The sequence below is a fragment of the Xenopus laevis genome, chromosome 9_10S, assembly GCF_017654675.1.
Source record: "Xenopus laevis strain J_2021 chromosome 9_10S, Xenopus_laevis_v10.1, whole genome shotgun sequence".
NCBI lineage: Eukaryota > Metazoa > Chordata > Amphibia > Anura > Pipidae > Xenopus > Xenopus laevis.
The window spans coordinates 64371837-64396003 of record NC_054388.1 but is presented as its reverse complement, the minus strand read 5'-3'; the positions used below and the strand labels follow the sequence as shown (position 1 = coordinate 64396003).

General features: G+C 38.6%; 1 protein-coding gene across 3 annotated transcripts in view; it reads left to right on the top strand.

Annotated features, from left to right (window-relative positions):
* Positions 1-24167, top strand: part of LOC108702973 (cordon-bleu protein-like 1) — a 57940-nt gene that overhangs the window by 16783 nt on the left and 16990 nt on the right. For all 3 annotated transcript variants that reach the window (XM_018238833.2, XM_018238832.2, XM_018238831.2), the window contains exons 3-8: positions 15248-15436; positions 18113-18320; positions 18912-19140; positions 20195-20233; positions 22041-22126; positions 23499-23744. In XM_018238833.2, the coding sequence (XP_018094322.1) occupies positions 15248-15436; positions 18113-18320; positions 18912-19140; positions 20195-20233; positions 22041-22126; positions 23499-23744 (997 nt within the window). The remainder of the gene's footprint in view (positions 1-15247; positions 15437-18112; positions 18321-18911; positions 19141-20194; positions 20234-22040; positions 22127-23498; positions 23745-24167) is intronic.

Sequence of the window (24167 nt, the reverse complement as noted above, 5' to 3'; positions counted from 1 at the left end):
AAATGCTAAACCAAATAAAATTTAAGTTACAAAAAAAAGAAGTTCACATTTGATGGCTATAGGTAGATGTGAATTCTAAATTTATATCATTTTTATTTATATCCTTAATGAATTCCAGGAGTGTTGTTTCACTCCCCTGACATACAAAAATAATATCATCTATGAAGCGTCGACATAGGATCAGATTCCCACCCAGCTTGGGCACTATATTTTTTGTCCTAAACTGTGTCATCATTTGTGTATGCATCTCATATGGTGAATGTACAAGCTATGAATAGAGTGCTTTGCTTCTGTGATCAAATTAGCCAAGGGGAAAGGCAACACACAGAGTTGAACCAGAGCTGTGCAAGGCTATTGCCAATGGTGTGCTTTCTGTTTGGAGTATAAAAAATGGAAATGTTTGCATGAATAAAAATAGGCCTTAGCTTCACTTTTTAGCTGTTGGCTTGATCAGACAATACCCTGTGTCCATTCTGCATATAGATTGGAAGCTCTAAGTAGAAGGACCCACATTCCGGATGTGACATGAAACATGACCTTTTTTAAAACTTAAATTTCAGAACAATGGTAAAACATAGCCTAGCTATTGAAAATATTCTTATTTCTTGGTGTATTATTTTAAAATAATATGGCAAACTTACCCTTTAAGCATTGTTACCTTGCACTCTATTAGGATGCTGTTGCATATAGACCAATGCAGAAGTAGTCCTAGATCAGGGATGGACAGTTATTACCCCTTCCTTGAGAAGGCTGCCTAGAGGTAAAGTTAGATTTACAGAGACAAGGACTAAAGTGCAATATGAGGAGAGGGGAGGCGGTGATGGCGCAAAGCACACAATGGCAGATATGTAAGGAAAATGCTCAAAACCTTGTACCTGTTGGAAAAAGCAAAGTATACTGCACACAGTGCTGCCTTGCAAGGAGTACAAAGAGCGCCCAGGTGGATGGAGTAACAGAGTGAAAGGCAAGTGCAGTGGGAGGAAATACAAAGAGAACAAAAGTTAATTACAGAACCAAAGAGTATAGGTTACATCTGGAATGCAGAAGTAGAATGATTCCGTATCCACCTGCTGACTCAGTAAGTTCTGGAATCTGAACACCGTTCTGTACAGTAAACATGGCTCTGCTGAGCAGAATCCCTGAGTTTCATTAAAGGCGGCTGTTAGAATTGATACAATAGTTGCTAACAGCTCACAGATGCTCCTGCGAAATGTGCCAAGTAATGTAACAAGTTGAATCTACATCTGGATCACCGAGCTGCCAGACTGAAACACAGGAACATTAAACTTAAAACTAATTTTGAAAGAACTATAAAAAATATGGAAAGCAATTGAAAAAAAAGTATTTATTTCTGGTGAACAATCTAAAAACAACCGATCAGAAAAAAAGTGTTTTGAAGGTGAACAACCCCTTTAAGGAATTTTTTAAGGATGATTTTCCAGCGGCTACAACAGTTTCATAGAAGTGAGTCTTTTTATACCTCTACTATGTAACAGTTTATCTAGCTACAACCCATGCCTTCTAATTGTTGCTGAGCTGCAAATGCCATCTAGAGGGCTGCAGGTTACTGAAACCTGTTTAACAGTATTGACATGAATGAAAGTCTTCAGAAGTCACCTGCTCTGAGGTTTCTCAAGGTTGCAGCCTACCCAAGTGCTTGTGCTGTGGCATTCCAGTCTTGCTGTGAAATCCTATTAAGACTTACATTCCCTGCAGTGGTATGTGCTGGAGATATGTGAGAATTTATTAGCTGACACCCTTTCACAGTTAACTGTTTGCTGTTAACTGCAGAAACAAATACTGTAATCATGTTTCTATAGTGTGAGTGGAAACTGCCATATTGTTTACCTCTCCATTTTTCTATGGACCTGGAGCATTCTAGATTCCCTGCGATTATAAGCTGGTAGACTATTCAATTTACACTTCTTTCAGTTTTCCTTGAAAGATATAAAAGGTCTCATTTGCAAAGTGCAGAGCAAGAAGCGTGCAAATGAGCACTAAGGCGTGCAATTTTGCAATGTTTGTGCCTTTACATTTCAGGCCATAGTTATCTGGAAACACTGCTAATTAAAAATGCAGAATGCACAGTGTCTCCTGTGCCATTACAGTAAGTGATGCAGACTGTAGTCAGCAAACAATCCTACAGGGCAAGAATTAATCATAATACGGACACATGAAGACTAACAATTCAGTTGCTCTGTTGGGAAAGGGATAATTGTAATAGCCAAAATTATTTATATATCAACATTGCCATGGCTAAACTTGGAATTCTGCATGTTGTAAGCAAAATGTATCACCTTCATGTTTGCCTTTCTCCCATTGTGATATAAAAAGTGTTCTACGGGACGTAACACAAAAGCAAAGATTTAAACCAGAAATGACTGTGCGTAATAAAAAGAAAACAAGCTGAAAGTTATTGTATTTATGAATATGTAGCCTCCTAAATCCAGTGCAATGTGCAAAGCACAGTCCTGTAGGCACAATGCATCCTTGTAGACAGTCATTGCAGGGATCTGCTGCAGGTCTCCCTCCTGTTGACACTTCAGAAGCTGCTTTTCCAAATGTTCCTGCTAGGGGGCATCCAGTGCTACTCCCACTTAGTGCTACCAGCTCCGTAGTTTCGCCCCTTTGCCAGAGTGCAACTTCGCCAGGCGTTAGGGTGCGAAGTTGCGCTAGTCTAGCTACTTTGATAGCGAATTTTTGCCAGGGACACTGTTAGTAAATTGCCGAAGTGGCAAAATGATATCACGCTGGCGAATTTTCGCTAGCGTTAGACACTTCGCCCTTTCGTAAATTTGCCCCCTAGTTCTGGGATCCAGTGGCATCCTAGGCTCTGCTTAAATTCCTATGTTATACTATAAACTCATGAATGTGTAGCGGCCTGCAGAAGAAAAATATGACTTAATGCAGTAGAGGACAGTCTGAGTAATGTAAAAATAAATCATCCTAATAACACAGAAGCCATCTATTGCGATGCTCCATAGACTGGCACATTGCTAGGGTTAGTATGCCTTCAGTATACCAAACAGTAGGTTAGTGTTAATCAAGTATAAGGTTTCAAATACTGTTCTGCAGATAGCTGACATTTATCTTTACTAGCTGGTGTTAATCAGCCTGCCCCCAAATATGAATTTCTGACTTAATGTTGTTAAGAAGAAATGGTGCAACCTGATGAAAAAAAGACATCTTTAAACAACCCCCAGAGTACACTGACAAAGGCAGCATTGTGCCAGCGTAAGATGTTCCATGAACTTATTATCTCCCAAATGCCGACACTTCAACTGCTTTCAGTCTCTCCTTGACTAAAGCTGGCCATAGATGCAAAGATCCGATCGTACGAATCATCGTATGATCGGACTTTCCCATCTCCCGACCCGCCACTAACCATTCAGATCAAAGTCTTACCAGTCAGATCAAATAAACTAGTTAAAGAACAGATCAGCAATGTTCTGCCCCTGACAGCAATCGTACGATATCTATGTCCAACCAAAACTAGTGACAGTCTCCCACTGAAAATCGTACGATCGGCAATACACGCAGAGATATTATCGGCAGCCGACAGAAATTTTCTAACCTGTCCGATCGACCAAACGACCGATCTCCGCCGGACGAAAAATGTCGGGACTCTCCACACATGGTTCGAAAATCGTACGAATCCTCGATTCGTACGATCAGATCTTTGCGTTTATGGCCAGCTTAACAAATTGAAAAAACAAAAATGTGTTTTTCCAAGTCACCATAAATATAAATGTTAATTCAATTTCATTGTGATTATTATAAAAGGTCATGGGTGGTCCAGCATAAAAGACTGGTCAACTAATTTTATATTTATGTAAAGGAAAGTTGCCATATTTGGCAGCGAGAGCCACTTGGGCACCCCCTGTCAGGTTGCACCCATATGTAATAAACATGCATAAAATAAATACTCTCAGATTTATTTTTTTTTGAAATACATTTAATAAGGTATAAACATTGATGTTTAGAAAAAACATTTACATGTATCATCCCCTTTAACAGTTAAACTCACAATGCCAATATACAGTATGCATTATTTTTGTTTTAACAAAAATTCAGATTTAAGTTATAGGGAAAATCTATCACCCCCTACAGTTCTACTACACCGTGGGCTTTCCACAGATCTGGACTTCATAACTGGAAGAATGTATGAAAGGGCCATGATGCTAAAATGTCAACTATGCTAATAATTTTACAGTTATGTACTGCTAGGATTCCAGAGTATTGTACATCTGTCTTTTTTCATTCAATTCAGTTTGCTCTTTGCTTATCTAAGTCCTATTTAATATTGATGGCAATTATAGGGTTCAGGCACACTGCTATTATACCCTATGTTGTCCTGCTTGTTTGTGCTGACTACACAAAATTACCTATTCTGTCATACAGTGTTTTCTCTCTTGGTACAGGCCATGAGCAAACTTAGAGGGTTGTTCCAAATGGTATCCCTATTACTTACAACCTCTGTGATTTAGATGGGGCCAGAATGAGTCAGTTACTTCAGACATCCAGTTCTCAGTTGCATCTGCTGAAGCTGTGGGGGTATGGGATCCATTATCTGGAAACCCATTATACAGAAACCTCCGAATTACATGTAGATCATCTCCCCTAGACTCAATTTTGATGAACAATTCAAAATTTGAAAACTTATTTCCTTTCACTGTAATAATTAAACAGTACCATGTACTAGACTCTATTGGAAGCAAAACAATCCTATTCGGGTTAAATACCATGTGCATGCTTTTTTTTTGTAGTCGACTTAAGGATATGTATATATATATATATATATATATATATAATCAGAAGAGTAACTACAATGTGCTGGGCCCACCTGCAAAAAAATGTTCAGAGAGGCCTGGTGAGTGAAGGTGTGAGGAGCAGGGGACATGAGCAGCGGGTACTGGTGTGGTGTGTGCCAGGCACCACTGGAGTTAATACAGCACTGCTGAAGATAAATAGAGGGGTACCTAGAATTTACAGACACTGCAAAATAGCTGTCACAATCAATAAGAATCCCTATGGAGTCCTCCAAACTGCTGGCCACCGTTCAGTCTGTATTGCTATGACACTAGCTATACAGAAGCAGTTGTGAACAGTCAGTAGTATTTTAAAGCCAAAGAAAGTTTTTATCCCTATTAATAGGGGGCTATGGGGACCCATTTTACACTGCTTGTATTTTAAGATTCACTTACTACTATTAAGTTTTTCCATATGTGTTGAAATTACAAATTATTAAGGGTTCTTCCTACTTCTGATGTCCCCAGCAGATGTTGATGCTGGCTACTCTACTGTATATGTGCAAAATTTGTATTGGCACCAATCAGGTTGCAGTGGTTGTGTGATGTCTTTATGTGTGAATGGTCTCTGTTACACACAAGTGGGGGGGGCAGTGTAGTCAGGCCTGGATTTGTGGAAAGGCCACCAATGCCCGGGCCTAGGGTGGCAGGATTCTAGGAGGCGGCATGCTGCCTAACCACACCCACATTGGTTCTGCAAAGGAGATAAAATAATAATTTTGGGTGCGCCAATCCTCTGTGCTCCCGAACTGATGATGAATTTGTGCATGTGAAGGCAAGGAGACAGGGGAGCCAAATGGAAGCAGGCATGGGGGAACCCACTATGTAAATCCGGCCCTGATTTTAAAAAGTTATTTTTCTCCACTTCAACCTTATTGAGTTAAAAAAATCGAAGTAAAAATTAATATATCTGTAAAGTGGCAAGTTAGCACAGTCACAGTCAGAGCACAGCAGAGTTACTTCATCTTTGTTGCTCAACCATCTCCTTTAGTTACTAACATAGTTACAGTTATATTTTCATGAATTTCACTTTTTATACTAGCCATCAGCTTGTTCCTACCATTCGTAACACTGAGCTTCTGTTGGAGAACCAGCTCTGCATATTGGAAAGCACTGAAGTACAGGATTTGAATGAGATAGTGTACTCATCACATTTTGCAGCTTAAACTTTTTCAGCCCAATTTAAGTTGAATGGGGCCTGTAATACTTCTTTGTGCTGGCGGATTCCCAAACTCCCACTGTATTTAAACAGTGCAGTTGCTATAATATTACTGATGCAGATAGATATAAAGGGTCATATTTATAAACACAAATATAGTCATTTTACACAAAAGACCCCAAAATGAACTGCATATTTATGGAGATTTGATGTTTGTAAAATCACATCCCAATCTACCCTTGACCTACATTCCATGTGTATAAGATCTGCTCCTAGTGATTAAAGTATGTACTTTATACAAGTATATGACCTTATTATTATGCAGTTTTACTAACTATTTTACATAGGTTATTAGTGTAAGCTATGTATTGGAGCTTCATGGCACATGGCACCTGTTGGGCAACTTGTACTTGATACTGCATGGTACTAAAACGGGGACCTATATGTTAGCAGTACATTGTGAGCTTGTAAAAAGTCAGCAAGGCAAAGCAGAATCTCTCCGCAGGCCCGGCTGCCAAGTTAGCCTTACTGTTGGAAAATAACCCTTCCTGAACCCCAAAACTGGCAGGCGGAATTCCCTGGATCGATCACTAAAAGAAAGTGAAATCACAATCAGGATTTCTTTCAAAGATCCATCACCACCACTTTAATTAATGTGTGAGGCTTCATTATTTTAATAGTATTAGTGGCATTGTATGGACTGCTCATTTTGTGTGCATGTATGGTTTTTAGTATGTTTGTAAGCAGTATTGACAGCTTTTTGTTCACCGATCCGCACCCCCCGAAATGTTTATATTGGTGATGATATAAATCAATAAAGAAGGGGCACTTTCCCCACTGCAGAAATTTGTGTGTGTCCGGATCTGTGAGCAAAAAGCTGCTGTTGCTAAGGAACCGTGCCGGGTCAACGGAGGACCAGCACCACTACTGCTGAGTGAGTAGATTTCGGGTGTGCAGTGTATTACTTACATTCCATGTAAGCAGTATTGATCCGTAACCAAAAAGACAACAAACACCTTTTAGATCATCAGTGGGCCTGGGTGCAAAGTAAGTTGCTTTGCCCCATGTTTTGTACTGTGCCCATAGGCAAAGGAGTTTATCCACCAGGAGCACAATGGCCATTTCTCATGAATACATTGCTGCTTGCAGATGAATACACCTAACTTGCATGTCCTTCAGCCAGCCAATGAGGGGCAATGAGCAGTGGAAAACTATACTTACCGCCTGCCTTATGGCAGCTGTTAAATACAGAGCTTCTTTGTACCCACAATGAAGGGCTCTGTCTCTGTAACTGAGCATATCCCCTAGAACTAGTTTTCTAGCACTTGTCCGGGTAACAAATAAACCCTCCTATGTCTGCAGCTACTGACACTAAACATACCAAAATCATAAACAAGAAAATATAGCTGGTATTTATTCTGCAAGGGGCTGCCGTAGGTTTCCATTAGTGGTCTTCCATCAATTACAAAGCATGTCATTCATATACTGTTCCCACTGCATAGTAAGTCATTCATTGCTACCACACTTGCCTGCTTTATTAAAATATTTAATATAAATGCAAAAAGACTCCAAATGTCTGGGTCTTTTATTCACAAAAAGCTCTTATTAAGCATCCAATATTTTTGTCATATAAACATTTTTGTTCCATGAATGGTCATGTCTGGCTGAGCAGAAAGTTTAATATATATATATATATATATATATATATATATATATATATATATATATATATATATATATATATATATATATATATATATATATATATATATATATATATATAAATATATATATATATATATATATATATATATATAATTTTTTTTTTTTTTTTTTTTTACAGAAGAGCCACAGAGTGCAGAGCTATTATTGCTTATTGAACCTAATTTCTTTAGGCACCTGACCATTTGCTTGCTTTATACAAAGTGTTCTGTCTTCTCATTACATTTAAACAGATGCTTTCATAGTTAAAGAAGCAATAACAATAAAATGGAAATTGGTTTTATATGAAAGAGCATGTTAAAATAGTTGCAGTAAGTCTGGGAATAGCACATGGCCTTCTATAGCAGGATGCAAACAGTATAGGACCTGTGTTCTACACACAAAGCTTTGACTGCTTTAATTTTTTTTGCCGAATAACTGCTACAGATTAACCCTCAGCAATGGTCCCTTCCCAGAGACTGCTACTATAGGCACCATCTCTCCCTACTATACAAGCTATCCGACAGCCACAGTCCCTTCCCAGAGACTATTACCCCACTGCTACTATAGGAACCATCTCTCCCTATTGTACCTGCTATGCCACAGTCCCTTCCCAGAGACTATTATCCCACTGCTACTATAGGCACCATCTCTCCCTACTATACCTGCTATCCCACAGCCACAGTCCCTTCCCAGAGACTATTACCCCACTGCTACTATAGGCACCATCTCTCCCTACTATACCTGCTATCCCACAGCCACAGTCCCTTCCCAGAGACTATTAGCCCACTGCTACTATAGGCACCATCTCTCCCTACTGTACCTGCTATCCCACAGCCACAGTCCCTTCCCACAAGCTACAAAATCCATGCAGTCATTCACATACCTGTAGTTTAGCTGTCACAATTCTGATAATAACGTAGTACAACCCTAAGCACCTTTTACTGTGTGTAGGGGGGAGATAGTATGCATGGAAAGCATTAGCCGGTTTCTGTTTTTATAGTATGGTATATCTCTGAGTTGATCTTTACTGGCATCTTCTCCTGACTTTAGATATTGACTCTTAACTCTGCTACAGGTGTTTGGGCTTTGGCAGCCACACCTCAGGTGTACCTGTTGAGCCAGCAATTTAATCTTTAACCCTTGAGCCTTTCATTTAAACTTTTTCAAGTAGTTTTTTTTTGTAGCAGGTACCTATGCTACCTGAGGGTACAATGATAGACTTGTGCTAAGGGTCTGGTATTTGTGTTACTGTGTTAAATTTCTACTGATGTTTAGATGCTTTTGATTAATTAAGAGACCATTTTAACTGCCATGTCCTATCGTGTGTGTGTTTATAGGTGTAAGTGAGCATCACTCCCACCGCTACCTGCGGCTCTCCTGTCAGTAGCGTTTAATAGATATACCATATCCAGTCCTGTAGGAGCAAGCCAAGATTGTTATCACAATTTTTCAGCCTTGCAGCCACGCATACTTCAGGAAGTTAATGACTGGTGTCTACATCTACAGCTTATATGTACAGAAGTAGAGTTGCTGTAAAGCTGAACATACAAAATATATTGAAGACCTTTATCCTATGTGGCCTCCAAAGTAGTGTGCCACATCAGGCTGACCTGATAGTTTAGCCACTCAGCTAATGATTGATTTACATGTGACACCTGTGCATTTGTGGTGCATACAGGGAATTTTGGTTGAAACCACATAATGTACTATTTATCTCAACCTACAGAGCTCTTTTGCATCTACATGGCATTTTTGCACTTATAGATTTAGAGCAAGTGTTGCCCAGTTTTCTGCCTTTCCAACTCATATCAAATTATCTATTGATTGGTGAAGCAATTGTTTGTGTATAAGCTGATTGACTGTTTACTGTCTAGACAACATCAGCAGCTAAAACTTGCAGCCTGAGACCAACATATGACTTACCAGAAGTAGCAGAACTCCAGCAGAGGAAAGGGGTGCGATTGCATGTGGGTCTGCATGCAAAATTCTTCAATCTTGGCCAGTTGACTTTTGCATTTGTGCAATGCCCCCTCCACTGCTCCCATATACCCGTTGATGGGTGTCATTAGTTGGTCTGGCTTTCAGTTTTGGCACAGCACCCTTCAGTGGTGATTTCTCTTGTTGCCATGCATGGTGACACACAGTCTTATGATTAGGTTGCCACATGATCTGAACTCAGACTGATTTGGACACGCAGGTCCTAAAGCCAAAGATCGCCTATCTAGGCCTATCAAGATGCCTCCAACAAGGCTATGTCAACACATGCATGCGTCCATCCAACTGGATACTTGCCTGATCAATATATGAATAAAAATTTAGCAGATATCTGCCAGTCAGGCCAGTCAGTGGGCCCCATTATTATATATATATATGCACTATTTTGGATTTGGCCAAACCCCCGAATTCTTCACAAAAGATTTGCCTGAATCCGAATGCTAATTTGCATATGCAAATTAGGGATGGGAAGGGGAAAACATTTTTTACTTCCTTGTTTTGTGACAAAAAGTCATGTTTTTTCCCTCCCCGCCCCTAATTTGCATATCCAAATTAGGACTCGGATTCGGTTTGGCCTGGCAGAAGGATTCGTCTGAATCCTGCTGAAAAAGGCAGAATCCTGGCTGAATCCTGAAAGAATCCTGGATTCGGTGCATCCCTAATATATATATATATATATATAAAAAATCCCTCATGCCAACAGTGGCTCATGGCCTGGGCTTCATCAAGACATGTTCATGGAAGCTGCTATCGATAAAGTGTTATATCATTTTAGAATTTCAGTAATCGGGACCTGACTAAAACAGAAAGTGTTATTTATTTTCAGACTCATTTCTGTGAATCAGGAGCTGTTTAAACATCTGTGCAAAGCTTGTGCCAGGACGGCCATATGTTTTGTATCGGCGTATCATAAAATTAAATTTTCTTACTCAATAAAACATTTTATATTTATACCTTTGATGTTTAAACTTTTGAAACATGGAGCTTTACTTGTACTACCCTGGGGCTGGAAATATTGTGTAAATTTTCCATGAAAAAGATGCTTTACAATGAACCTTTATTTTGATCACTCTGTGAAGAGGTTTAAAGGGTATGTAAAACTCAAAAATAAAAAATTGTTTAGTGAATGAAAATGCAAAATGCAGTACAAATCTTAATCCCACTTGTGTTTCTTCCATTGTTTGCTTTTTATTCCACAATCTTTTAAAATAATTCATAATATCGTTTTTTTTCAAAACTATATTGCATTTTTTAAGCTATACCCCCCCCATTGAATATTTGTTTCTTAGCTTGGTATCAACTTGTAGGCTTGTAGTTTGGTTGAGTAAGCAACCAGTCAGTGTTTGCTAGATACAATAACTACAGTGTCTGGCCCACTTCCGGCTGATGGCAGGGATCCCCAGAACACAGAGCAGCTGCTACATTTGTAACAATATAAGATAAGCAAAGATACAATTGTAACTATTTAAGACAAGCAAGTCTCTTGAGAGTCTAGCGGCTTAAGGGTTGGGGCAGAAGAGAAGATTCGGGGAGATTTAGTCGCCTGGTGAATAACCGCCTCTTCTGCGTGGCGACAATCTCTCCGAACTGCCTTCCATCTGCCTTCCGTCTGCTTGAATGAAGAATCGCCTGCGCTAATAAACTCGCGGAACTTCATTTTCTGAAGTTGCCCCAAAGTTTCCTCGTGAGGTAACTTCGGGCGACTTTGTAAATCGAAGCGCCGCGAGTGCATTAGCGCAGGCGATTCTTCATTCAAGCATACGGTAGGCAGATGGAAGGCAGTTCAGGGAGATTGTCATCATCATCATCATCATTTATTTATATAGCGCATATAGCGCTGTCAAGATACTCAGTGCTTTACCACGCAGAAGAGGCGATTAGTCGCCAGGCGACTAAATCCCCCCGAATCTGCTCGTCTGCCCCAACCCTAAAGGCCAGTTTTAACTTCATTAGCAAAACTGTTATAACACATAAAACACAGCCCTAAAACTACGAGAAATGTGTTTAAACTTTAATATTTTCAAATTCTATATAATGGACATGGTAATTAGAGGTGTGGCCACAAATTTGCCGTGTTCAAAGAATTTGCACGCTATGCGCGTCTGATGTTTTTGTCCCTCTTTAGAATATTCAATGTTTGGAGGTTTGTAATGGCCACATTATATTTTATAGCTGCTTATCATCAGCAGGCATTGGGCATCTTTTTGAGACATAAATAATAATGGATTGTCGGAAAAAACAAAGATGACTGTTCTGCAATGGCCCAACCAAATAGCTGGTTTTAGTCCAATTAATAAACTGCAGCATTACAAAAGTGTCCTCTAACTAACTGAACCAAATGACATGAATTTATATGGAACTGTACATACCCCTAAAGGATTGCAACTGGTTTCTCTACAACTGGTTCAATCATTTAGATACTGTGCCTGATTGACCCATAAATGGCCTTCTGATATTCGATATCCACATATTCGATTAAATGTACTTTCCTTCACCATGCATTGGCAGTTGAGCCAAGGTTTTATAGTCATGGGGAGGGGGGTGCTTTTATTGTTCTGGATATACTGTAGAACTATCAAGGATTTGAAGTTGCAGTATTAACTGTGCTTTGCCTTTTGCTTGTTTGCATTCCCGTGAGACCGAGACATCACATGCCCAGGCTTTGTATTCACCTCCTGGTGTACCTAGAGTTTGTTTGCAGTAAGCAAGTAGAAATATTAGTGCATCCATCTTTGAACTATAAATCTGTTTGTGTAAACTAGTCAAGCTGTTTTTTTATGAAATTCACCAAGGTCTTGCAGTGTTTCAGGGATGGGAGAAAAACCAGGAGCATTAAGAAAAAATAGAATAAAAAATTAGATCTTGCAGCTGCAATATTTGCTTCCACTAGATATTTTTTGATCGTGTTATATTTGTTGATTTTGAGATGCCACAAGTCAGCCGCTGTTTTATGCTTTAAGTCACTGGTATCTTAAATGGATCTGAACCCCAAAAATAAATTGATGTAAACACTTTTGCAATTTACATTACTTCCAAATTGTCACTGATCTATCTGATTGGGGCTTGCTGCTCTTAGGAGCAATGTTTTCTAATGGATTGTGGATATTCCAAGTAACAAGCAGTTAGGGCCTGAAAATTGAAGCCAATCTACAGTATATCATTAAAAGAAACTACAAAGTTCTGTGACATTTAAATAGGTATGTGGCCTGCAGTCTGATTACTTTATTTCTGAACGTCTTGGTGATGTTTAATAATCTTATATATTACAGTAGGTCAGGGGTGCCCAAAAGGTAGATCAGGATCTACCAGTAGACCTTTAGCTGGTGAGCAGTAGATCTCAAGACTCTGTCAACAAACAGCTTGTCTATATCAACCTCCTGTTTCATACTTTTCATTTAGATATTTTCATGCTAAGGTTGTTTGTTAAACATAGCAATATACATTCTTTCACAAATCAATATAATATTTAAGTAATATGTTCCATGGAACAGAATACTAGCAATGCTTTTAAGGATGTAGCTCATGATTGGACAACATCACTAAAAGTAGACCCCACATTAGTAAAGTATGGGCACTCCTGCAGTAGGTGGTATATTATCCTCTATATAGGGTTACTGCCTTGTCCTTCGGAGCTCTCTGGGGGGGCAGCACGGTGAAGGCACAAGGCAGGACTGCTGACGTTGGGAGCATGGCTGGTGGAGGTGGGCCTAGTCCTTGTTTGGAAAACTGGGCAGGCAGTTTTGACCCCGACAGCCCTTCAGAAAACCAGCCTGTCCAGGTGGCAACCCTACCTCTGTATTATGCACCTATGTCTGTGGATACCTGGTATTTAATAAACCTCCAAAACATGTGCCTGGATCTCTGAAGCTTGCCATCTACTTTTTTTTCACATAATATCAGCTTCAATATTCTGCATTCTGAATTCTAAATGAATATTACAGCAGGTTACTGACTGCCCTGTGCTATTGAGTTTGAAGCAGGATGGCTTGGTTTTAATTCCTGTCTTAGTTCCGTGTTCTTTTGGCTGAAAACTATATATTGTTATTAGAGCAAGACTTACTAAGCTTTCAGAGTCCCAGGGTGCATCTGGGGTTTGATTAACCATGTTCTGGGTCACTGCAGATCAGACAGCTGCCTTTAGTGTTTTTGTTCTGCCTTTGTGCAATTAGAACTTTGCATCATTCTTTCTAGTTTAACTGAGAGGAATTCTGGAACTGACAGGCCTGCTGTCTGTTTCTATGGCTGCCCAAAAGAAAGGTATGCATTGCATCGCATTTATATTTGTGTACCCCTGCTATGCTACATCAATATTCTGTTGCTGGAGAGAGTACAGCATACCCTTTCATTCGTCTTTTACAGTAAAGGCATTTACATGACTGCATATTTTTTGGCATTGGTTGAACAATCTGTAGAACCGGGCATGTGTATCCGAACACCAACACTTATTATTTTATTAAAACAACTTTGACCAAACTCCCATCCACAATTTTACCTTATTTATCAATAAAATAATTCTGAAAATTTGGTGTGGAGAAGACTCGCAATAAATATGTGAAAAATCCAAAACATAAGATTTTTTCGTATCTGAAGCCCCAAAACTCTGACTTTTCTGGATTATTGCCTGAAAACCACAAATATTTTGGATTATTGTATGAAACCCAGCGCAGATCATGATGTTTTACAATTGTAAAAGGGACATCTGCCATTGACTTCTACATAACTTCTGCAGGTTTGAGATGTGTTTTTTATTATTCTGACTTGGGGTATAAATAAATCTTGAAAAATTATAGGTTTTTATTGCCTCTTTAAAACTCTGACCAGAAAAATTCAGACTTTAGTAAAAAAAAAAAAGTCCTTGTTGCTTTTGAGCTTTTGATTGTATGGCTTTATCATTGCTATTTTGTTTGTCATATATATTCCTTATCTCATTTTTATTATCAAAACCAACAAATAATCTCTGTGTGACATACCATTATATGAGGAATTGGCTTACTTTGACCTGCAGAGGTGTTGGAAGAGGCACAGCAATTGTTCAGGACTCTGGGATGCAGCAATGAGCTGTGTGGGAATAAGTACATGTAGCACATGTCTAGTAAATTTTATGTAAGAAATTACATATTCTGTGTATGAATGTCTATGTAAGTGTCACTATTGCTATAGCATATCAAAAGTTTACATCTTGAGGTGCCCCCATCTTCCATGCAGCTTTCCCTACCCAGATTGTTCTTAAAAAGTTCAATTATATCACGTAACCTTTCCTGGTGGTACTTGGTAATGAAAGACAAGCAATAATTCAGTATTCTGAATACATAAATAACATAACTTTATGCAGTTATTTTTTTTTAAATCCAAGTAAATCCAGATTTCTTGCAAAACATCTTGCACAAAAGCCTTTTTGGAAATTATTGGATCTTATCCTAGTTCTTTTATGTCTGTCCTAGTAATAACTAAAATAACTTTTCATGTTCCATCCAGTTGTATAAACGCCTCATCATTGTCCCCTTGTATAAATACAAATAAATATTGTTTAAGGACAGAATGAGTAATGAAAACAATTAAATAAAACACTTTTATATTTTAGGAAGAAAGCCAAAGGCAAAGCGCCTCTTCCTCCAGGAGAAGGAAAATACTCAGACAATTCCCCATCATTTGATTCTTCCGACAGCCATCATTTCAGCATGGACCAGAAGGAAAACATAACTGATCAAACCATTGAGCTTACTGTAGTTCTTCCTGGGGAGAAGACCGCAATGGCTATGGTTCATGGCAGGTATGTTATAGAGGAATTTCTTGGTTTGCTATGCTGAAATGTATCAGTGTTTGTTACTCCATAGGTTGCACATTTTGGTGCTTGATCAAACTTTTTAACAACTATTCCAGGTAGGTGTAGCTATATTCCTGAATAGTCAAGTAACAGGTGCATGATAAATGGAAGAGCACAATGCACCCTATCCTAGGGTCAGGACTTTCCCATATGCTAGTTATGGTGCCACCTTGAATCTTAAGGAGTGTGCTAATGATTAACGATCAGCAGAAGAACTTTTATAAATAAAAAAAGGACAGCATTATTATGGAAACCCAGCAACTATTCTTTGCAGGCAGTAATGGCGCACCTATGTCTTAGTGCCCATTAGCAAAATGTCCAGTTTATTTTAAGAAAGGGTTAATAGCTACCCATTATCCTAGCTCAGGCAAATATATCTTCTGTCACCTACAGCTCCAAAGGCCCTAGGTATACAGGTATGGAATCTGTTATCCGGAGACCCATTATTCAGAATGCTCCAAGGGGCACATAACTTGCTCTATAATTTTTTTTTATCCTTTTTTTTAATGATTTATTTTTGCTCTGTAATGATAAAACATTACTTTATTTAATGTTTCAATTATTTGAAGTAGGTTCTTAAGTGGTATGGAGATCCAAATACTGAGGCACCTTATCTGACAAACCACAGGTCCTGAGCATTATGAATAACAGATCCCATACTTGTATAGTAACTTAGTGTGAACACTAGGGGCAGATTTATCAAGGGTCAGATTTCTTATTTGAAAAACTTCAAAAAACTTCGAAATTCAAATTAAAAAAGACAAACAGAAATTAAATTGAGGAGGTCCCCCATAAGCTAAAACAGCAATTTGGCAGGTTTTAGATGGTGAATGGTTGAATTTTTAAAGAGACAGTACATGATAAATTTCAGATTTTTTTCAAATTCTATTAAATTCAGACTATTCCTTAGTCGGAGTACACAAAAATTAGCTCAAAAAAAAAATTAGCTCAAAAAAAAATTAGCTCAAAAAAATTTTTTTAATTAAATTTTCACTTCGACCTGTGATAAATCTGCCCCTAGGTCACAGGTACTGTTCTAGTCATACTTTAAAGATTTGGATAGAATATATTTTTTATTATTTGTTCTTCCACTTGGACATAACATATAGGAATATCTGGAACAGCTGTAAGGCATTACATTTTTAATTCAAATCTCTTAAACCGGTCTGACTAACCTTTAGTGTGGCACTCAAAATACCTTCTCTGTGTTTAGCAAAAACAAAATGATGCAAGATAATAAGATCATTGACATCTGATTATCCTCTTGTAGCGAAATCCAGCAGTACAACAATGCTTTATGATATATAAAACCATTGTCAATGGAAAGCTTACATAATGAAGGCGATTGGGTTAGCAATAGACTGTTTGGACCCATGGCTGTGGAGGCCCAAAGCCATCAGGCAGTTACCTAATAAAATGTTTTCTTGTCAGACTGGCCCCCAAATAGCCTCAGGTCATTGGTGTGGGGCTGTAGTGAGGTTAGGCTCCCAGTGTAATTAGACTAAACCCAATGTGATCTCAGTAGTTTTATTTTAGCACTCATCAGTGTGGTTTCCTTGTCTTTGGCTTCTACTCTTAAGACACTTAAGACTCTTAAGACACTATATCATGACTGAATGAGGAATGAAAACTTTCATAGACATATGGCTTATTAGAAGAATAAAGTAGATGTGGAACCCTCACAGTCATTTATGTTTAGGTGCGTTGTGATTAAGTCGCAAGGAGGTGTAGGGTAAAGCATTAAGTGATTACCTTGTTCACACTATGCCAACATTTAGGGGCAGATTTACTTATGGTCGAATATCGAGGGTTAATTAACCCTCGATATTCGACTGCCGAATTGAAATCCTTCGACTTTGAATATCGAACGAACGAAAAAACGATTAAATCCTTCGAATCGTTCGATTTGAAGGATTTTAATCCATCGATCGAACGATTTTTCTTCGACCTAAAAATTGTTTAAATGTTTTTTTTTAAAAGAGACAGTACTTCAACTATCGAATGGTCGGATAGTCGAACGATTTTTAGAATCGAATCGTTCGATTCGTAGTCGAAGGGCGAAGTAGCCCATTCGATGGTCGAAGTAGCCAAAAAAATCATTCGAAATTCAAAGTTTTTTTTATTCTATTCCTTCACTCGAGCTAAGTAAATGGGCCCTTAAGTCTGATCTCTGTTTCTGAATTTAACAAGAAGGCATATTAGGGCAGGCCACAAGAAATAAAATATAGTCTTCCTTCATCATGACCCTTAGTTAAGGTACAACTTGAGTTTGCAATCACATTTTGTATTTATTGCATTGTTGTATGAGAAAAAATGTTATGATCAGCAACAAAACATATAAAGGGAATCATATTGTTTGGTTTAGAAAGGCTAAAGGAATTATCTCTTTTCTGTCTGGTAAAGAAGTATAATGAAGTAATTTAATTAAAAATGTACATTTAAAAATGTGAGGCCTCTATTGCAAGCCTTTATAAAGAACTCCAAGATTGTTTTTCCAATATCAACTTTATTTTCAACAAGTTTCTCAGCTCTACACCAGCCGATTTAATAATTTCATTTCTGCCTTGTTGTATTCTTTAAAATATCACAATTCATTTCATCTTTTTCTTCTCATTTGTCAAGCAAACCAGTGCTCGACCTGCTGATATTTCTGTGCGGACAGTATCATTTAAACCCATCCTCCCACACTATAGACCTGATTTCATCAGAGGGAAGCCAGATCAAGTTCAAGCCAAACACACCAATTGGAATGCTGGAAGTGGATAGAGTGGTTTTAAAATCAAAAATTCCAGATGACAAAAATAAAAAGCCCTTTCCTGCTGCACCAGAGGTAAGTTTTCTTTCCCCCTGTATAAATTCTTAGGATGTCTGCTTTTTTATGTTTTAAGTCTCTAGATCTTGAGGTCATTGACCATCATCAGATATGCGATTTGCTTTTACATATTCAGAATACCAAGAGTCACTTTTCTGACCAATAGCCAATCCCTATCACTATTCTACTACAGGTCACCAAAACATTGGGCTAATCATGTGATCTCTGGGCTACCTTAGTAACATTTGAGTTTACATGTTACTTCTGCAATGTGAGGGGGTTGTATCACTACCAGTTGACCTGTTGTATCTAGTCTGGCTCTTATGTGCTGTGTGTAAGATTTAGTATAGATGGCAAGAGCATTCTCCTCTTATACTTCACCCATAAATGCCCTGTTCATGTTGTCATGAGACAGTCCCAAATCTATCACCGTAAACAGTTAGGGCTTGCCTAGAATTGAATGGAGGTTGGACTGGCCAGAAGGTGTGTCAAGGGCATTGGTTGATCAAGTCATTAACTAAAATTTCCTATTTCTTGTTTTGGAAGTTTGGGGAACATTTATTATAAATAAAATGTAATAAAGAATTGCTCACCCCATGTTTATTTCAGCAAACTGTTCGAGTTGTGATAAATTACAGGAAAACACAGAAGACTGTAATGAGAGTTAGCCCACAAATTCCACTTCATGAGTTCTTTCTCTCAATCTGCAATAAGTGTGAGTTTGATCCTGTGCACACTGTGCTGCTAAAGGACCATAAGTCACAAAGGCCCCTGGATTTAACCAAGTCTTTAAATGATCTCGGTATAAGAGAACTTTATGCAGTAGATCGCAGCAAAGGTAAGGTTTTATCCTCTTTGTGATCTAAAGTTGCAGTGCTTTTAACCTGTTCTTACATGGTAGTATATTTTTTGGGAGGATCTCTGCCTTATATGGCCAACTGAGGTCTCCAGATCAGTAGATCTCTGCACTGATACAATTGTTTGCACTCCTAGGCCAACTATTAAATCACAGGGGATGGGGCAGGCAGAACCATTTTTACAGATCCAGATATCCTCACCTGACAGGATTTTCTAATCTTCCTGTTTGTGACCTAGCTGGCAGCCAGCATGTCAGACTTGTCTCATTTTAATTGTGTTTACTGTTCAGGACTGAACTGTAAAACTGGTACAAGACAGCAACCACTTTGGGTGGCCTTGTTCTGCCAAGATGTTAGAAACTTGAGTCAGAATAATTATATGATCATCGATCAACACTGTTCAGCACTATCCAACACAAGTTTCCAAATCTCCAACATGCAGGGGCTATATTTAGTAAAAATTATGTTATTTTAAGAATTCTGTATCCTGGATTGAGGTAGTCTGCCCAACGAAACCAGTTGTTTTGAGGGCATATGGTTCTCTCTGTTACATAACTATATCAATTAGAGGCCTTGATAGAATTAATTAAAAGCCTAAATAATCAAAAGCATTTGAGGGGTTACTGTTATGGAAGGTGTTTTCTTTATGTAAAAGACAGCTCTGTTTGAAATTAAACCCTTCTTTGCATGCTTTGAAGGGGAACTGGTGGCATCTATACTATTAGATTAAACTATAAATACATTATAAGTATGCAACCAGACAGGGAATTCACATTCTCCTTTGGGCTCATGATTTTTCCTCTGAGCAAAACTATACTATAAAATATATTATAGTTTCATGTATTTTTTTTATTGCAATAATGGTTCCCCTTTAACTACCACAATTTATCATGAAGAAAAAAAAGAACTTCCAGAACGAAATCATTTTAGGGATAAGAAAAAGTAATCCAAGTTTTGATTGTGCCCCCATCTGTTGTTTAAGGTGTAGCCAAATAATTTCTTTGACAATTTATTTGTTCAATGTTTGAATTTCAGCTACTTCTCCTTCAGATTTGAAGCCCCCACCTTTGCAAGGCAAGTATTTATATTTTTTTGGCTGGGGGTTTATGACCAAATTCCTCTTGCATGTCAAGTGATTAACTTGACATGCAAGCAGAAAAGGCAACGTTTCGGGGTCAAACCCCTTTATCAAGCACGGGGTTTGACCCCGAAATGTTGCATTTTCTGCCAATAAACGCAAGGGACTGTCCCTGCTGCTCCTGCCCTTTTAGTGCCAGTGATTTCTTACATACTTGCTGTTGGGTGTGCCGATCCCTTTGTCACCGTGCACTGGGAAATCAACACGTAGGCCAGGGAGTGCGAGAGGAGCTTCTATCTGCATCTCATCAAGAAGGACATAATTAGCACACATTATGATTGTGTCTTGACTTAACCCTAATACAGTGGCTCTCAGACTTTGCAGCTAGCCCACTTGGGTGTACTTCGAGCAACCTTTGGAGGGTCCAAACAATAGGCCACCTTAACCTAATGCCATATTGCTAGCCTTTGCTGAGGCCTTTTCTTTAAACTTTACACAAAATGAGCATGCATTTAAGCTGCTCTTTTATTAAAGTCTGAGGCTGAATCTGCAGCCACTGCAAATATACAGTGACATAGTGTTCAGTACACACAGTAAGCTCTTCTTTTTATTTTAATGTCAAACAAAATAAATATTTTTTTTATCTGCATGTTTTGTGCTGTTCTAAAAGGTTACAAAAACACTAACAACATCGGTAAGCACGTGCTGTAATATTTATTCCAAATTATATATTGCAAATCCAAGGATATATTGTTATAATAAGACAAAGTAAGGGGAGATGTTGGCAAATTAATTTTTTGAATCTTTGAATCATTTATGCCACTGGTTATTAAAAGGACCTATAAACCCAGCTAGAATGCACATTGCGGGTAAGACTGTAATGGGAAATTTCCACCATTTCTATAGTTGCAGAGATTTCTATGAGTACTACTCTGCTGTACATTATGGTACATTCCTCAGTATTTGACATCCTTCTGGTTTGCATATATTTACTTTGTGCCCATAGTTTCTGAACAGCTTCCCAGGGCACACTTCCAATGGCACACAAAGCTCTAAAGCTGGCCATAGACGCACAGATCCTATAGTACAAATCGATTTTCGGATCGTGTGTGGAGAGTGCCGACATCTTTCGACCGGCGGAGATCGGTCGTTTGGTCGATAGGACAGGTTTGATTTTGACCCGACCAATCCTGCTGGAGCCCATTGCGCATCGCAATCGGATCGTACGGCCGAACGTTCAGATTACCCCCGATAAAGCCATGCTCGTTAATGGCATATCGGGAAAGATCCGCTCGTTTGGCGATGCCCTTAAGGCAAACAATAGATTCTGAAGTAAGGAGAAGGCAGCACCCATCTTTAGATCATTAGTAGATAGGGCTCCATACATAAAGCTCCACTAGTAATATCCTGTCCTGCAGCCATACTGTACCAAACACTATTACTGTCTGAACCCTGAATGGGAATAAATGTTTGCATGATAAACTGGTCTTTGCCAGCATCTTCAACTTTGCCAGTGGAACTTTTGTTTAAAGTACTCCTTCCTTCACGTGCAAAAAAAGACTGATATCTGAGGAGTGTCAGCTCTTGGGCAGGCATGGGACTTGTAAGCACTTAATCAGAATAGCATCTGAGTGACAACATTTCCTTAACGGTTTGTACAGATGGGTGGTTGAAGCTAGATTACAATATCACATTTTGTCATGATCATGTTTAATGTATTTCGCGTGAGAGGTTATTTAAGACAAGTACAAGGTCTTGGATTAAAGATGTACGTTTTCACGTTTCTATTTTTTTCTATTTCAGAAGCCTGCCAGAATCTGGAAGCCAAGCCAAATGAAGACAAAGGGTTCTTCAATTTTTTTCGTAGGAGTAAAAAGAAACGAGACCAAGTAAGATTAATTTTTCTTGAAGTGATAAATCCCATTTAGGTATGTTAGCTTCTATTAATTTATGTGAATAGACTGCAAAATATGGTATAAATTGTGACCAAAAGTTTCAAGACACTCATACTTTGAAAGAAATGTCAGCACAATAACTATTTGTAGGGATCATGGGTTTTTATAGGTTATCAAAGGCAAACAAACCTAATATAACCATACGCAATGCCAAGGATTAGATGGAGTTGTGTCAAAACTGGCACCACTGGAAACTAATTTCACCATCTGGAGAACACTACCTGGAATGCTTAATGCTGACAATTAAATTTGTGGGAGGAGGAATAATGGTCTGGGGCTGTTTTCCATGGTTTGTACTAGGACCCCTGGTTTTATTGAATGCAAATCTTAAGGCTATAGTGTACAATGGCATTATTGACATGTTAAAAAAGGCCCTTTCCTGCCCTCACAATAGTACCCCCAAAGTAGAAAATGAGACCCAAAAAGAATTTGCTTAAATGGGAGAAGTTGACTGGCCTGCATAGAGCTATGACCTCAGCAAGTTAGACTCCTCTAGATGAATTACAATTGAAGACAGGCCTGATCCCCAAAATCAGTGCCCAACCTTCTACCTATGAATGGAAGCTAATTCCACCAACAGTGTTCCAACATCTAATGAAAAGCCTTCCCAGAAGAGTAGAGCATGTTATAGCAGTGAGGGAAGGAGCATTTTCATATTAATACCTTTGCTTTGGAATTGAAATGTTGGACAGCCTGGTATCCAGATACTTTTGGCTATATTATGTATATGCCTTCCCCAGATATAGAATGTTTTCTTAACCCTAACCTTAAGTATGTAAATATTGTTATTATGAGAAAATGGTGTAGTTCAGGCATGTCCAAAGTTAGGCCCGGGGGCCAATTGCGGCCCATTTTTAAATTTACACCGGCCCTCAGCCTCCATCATGAATTAATAATAATGTGGCCCTCCAGCACAGTGCAATCAGGAATCCAGTAGCAATATTATTTGGGCACATTAGTGAAATGATCTGCCACTTGGTCTATACTGCTGCCTGTGTGCTGAAGGTGTTAGCAATAGACACGTAACGGAACGTAGTGACGCGCTGCTCTTGCATACGTCTTTAGGGCTGACGGTGCAATAGACCTCTCTTGTTTCTGGTTGCTAGGGGCAATGAACCTCTATCAACCACCCAATCTGGAGAGGAACAGAATAGAATATTACAAAGCCATCCAGACTGGTGGCCAATTATCACAGAATATCCCTGTATTTATCACTCTAAACATGCCTGTCAAATCTAGTTCTGCTTTACATTTTTTGAGTGAATTATTTGGAAAATGATTGTTCTTACATTGCCATTGTCAATAGACTTCCAGTGCTCCAACAACCCCTCAGCTCAGCAAAGCAAGACCAAACTTAACACAAAGGACAAATACAGTTTCCAAATCCTACGATTCAAACACCATGCCCTCTATGCTCTCTGAGGTACCAAAGAAAAGAATGGCACCCCTGCCACCTATGCATCCTCCCCAAAGTGCCCAAAACAGCATATCCCGTGGGCAAGTGCGAACTTCATCTTGCATTGTGAAATCTACCACTCATGAAACCGAAAAGGTTAGTTAAAGATGGATTTAACTGGTCAATTGTATAAAACCAAATATCTGGATGTTAGTAGACATACAGTATGGGCGTTGCCCTTGGAATTTGTATCCCTCATACTGGTGTTTTTAATTGCCTCGGGTGGAATAATTTTTTTGTCTCATTTAATTTATTTTATTAGTAATAACTGGCTGTGAATTGAGTTTTTGTGTTGATTGAGTCCTTCCCTATCACTACTATGCTTTTGTTTTAGTACTGCTTCAAAAGTCGGTGTATACTTTTTTTTATAGGTAATGTTTTATTAATTTTAAAGTAGATGTACACTTTAAATGAATTCCTCAGCAATCACAGTAACTTCAGGCAGAAAATTATTACAAAAATGTTACTGCTTTTGCCTGGTGTGCTGATCCAGGAAAAATTTCTATAAGGAAACCTATA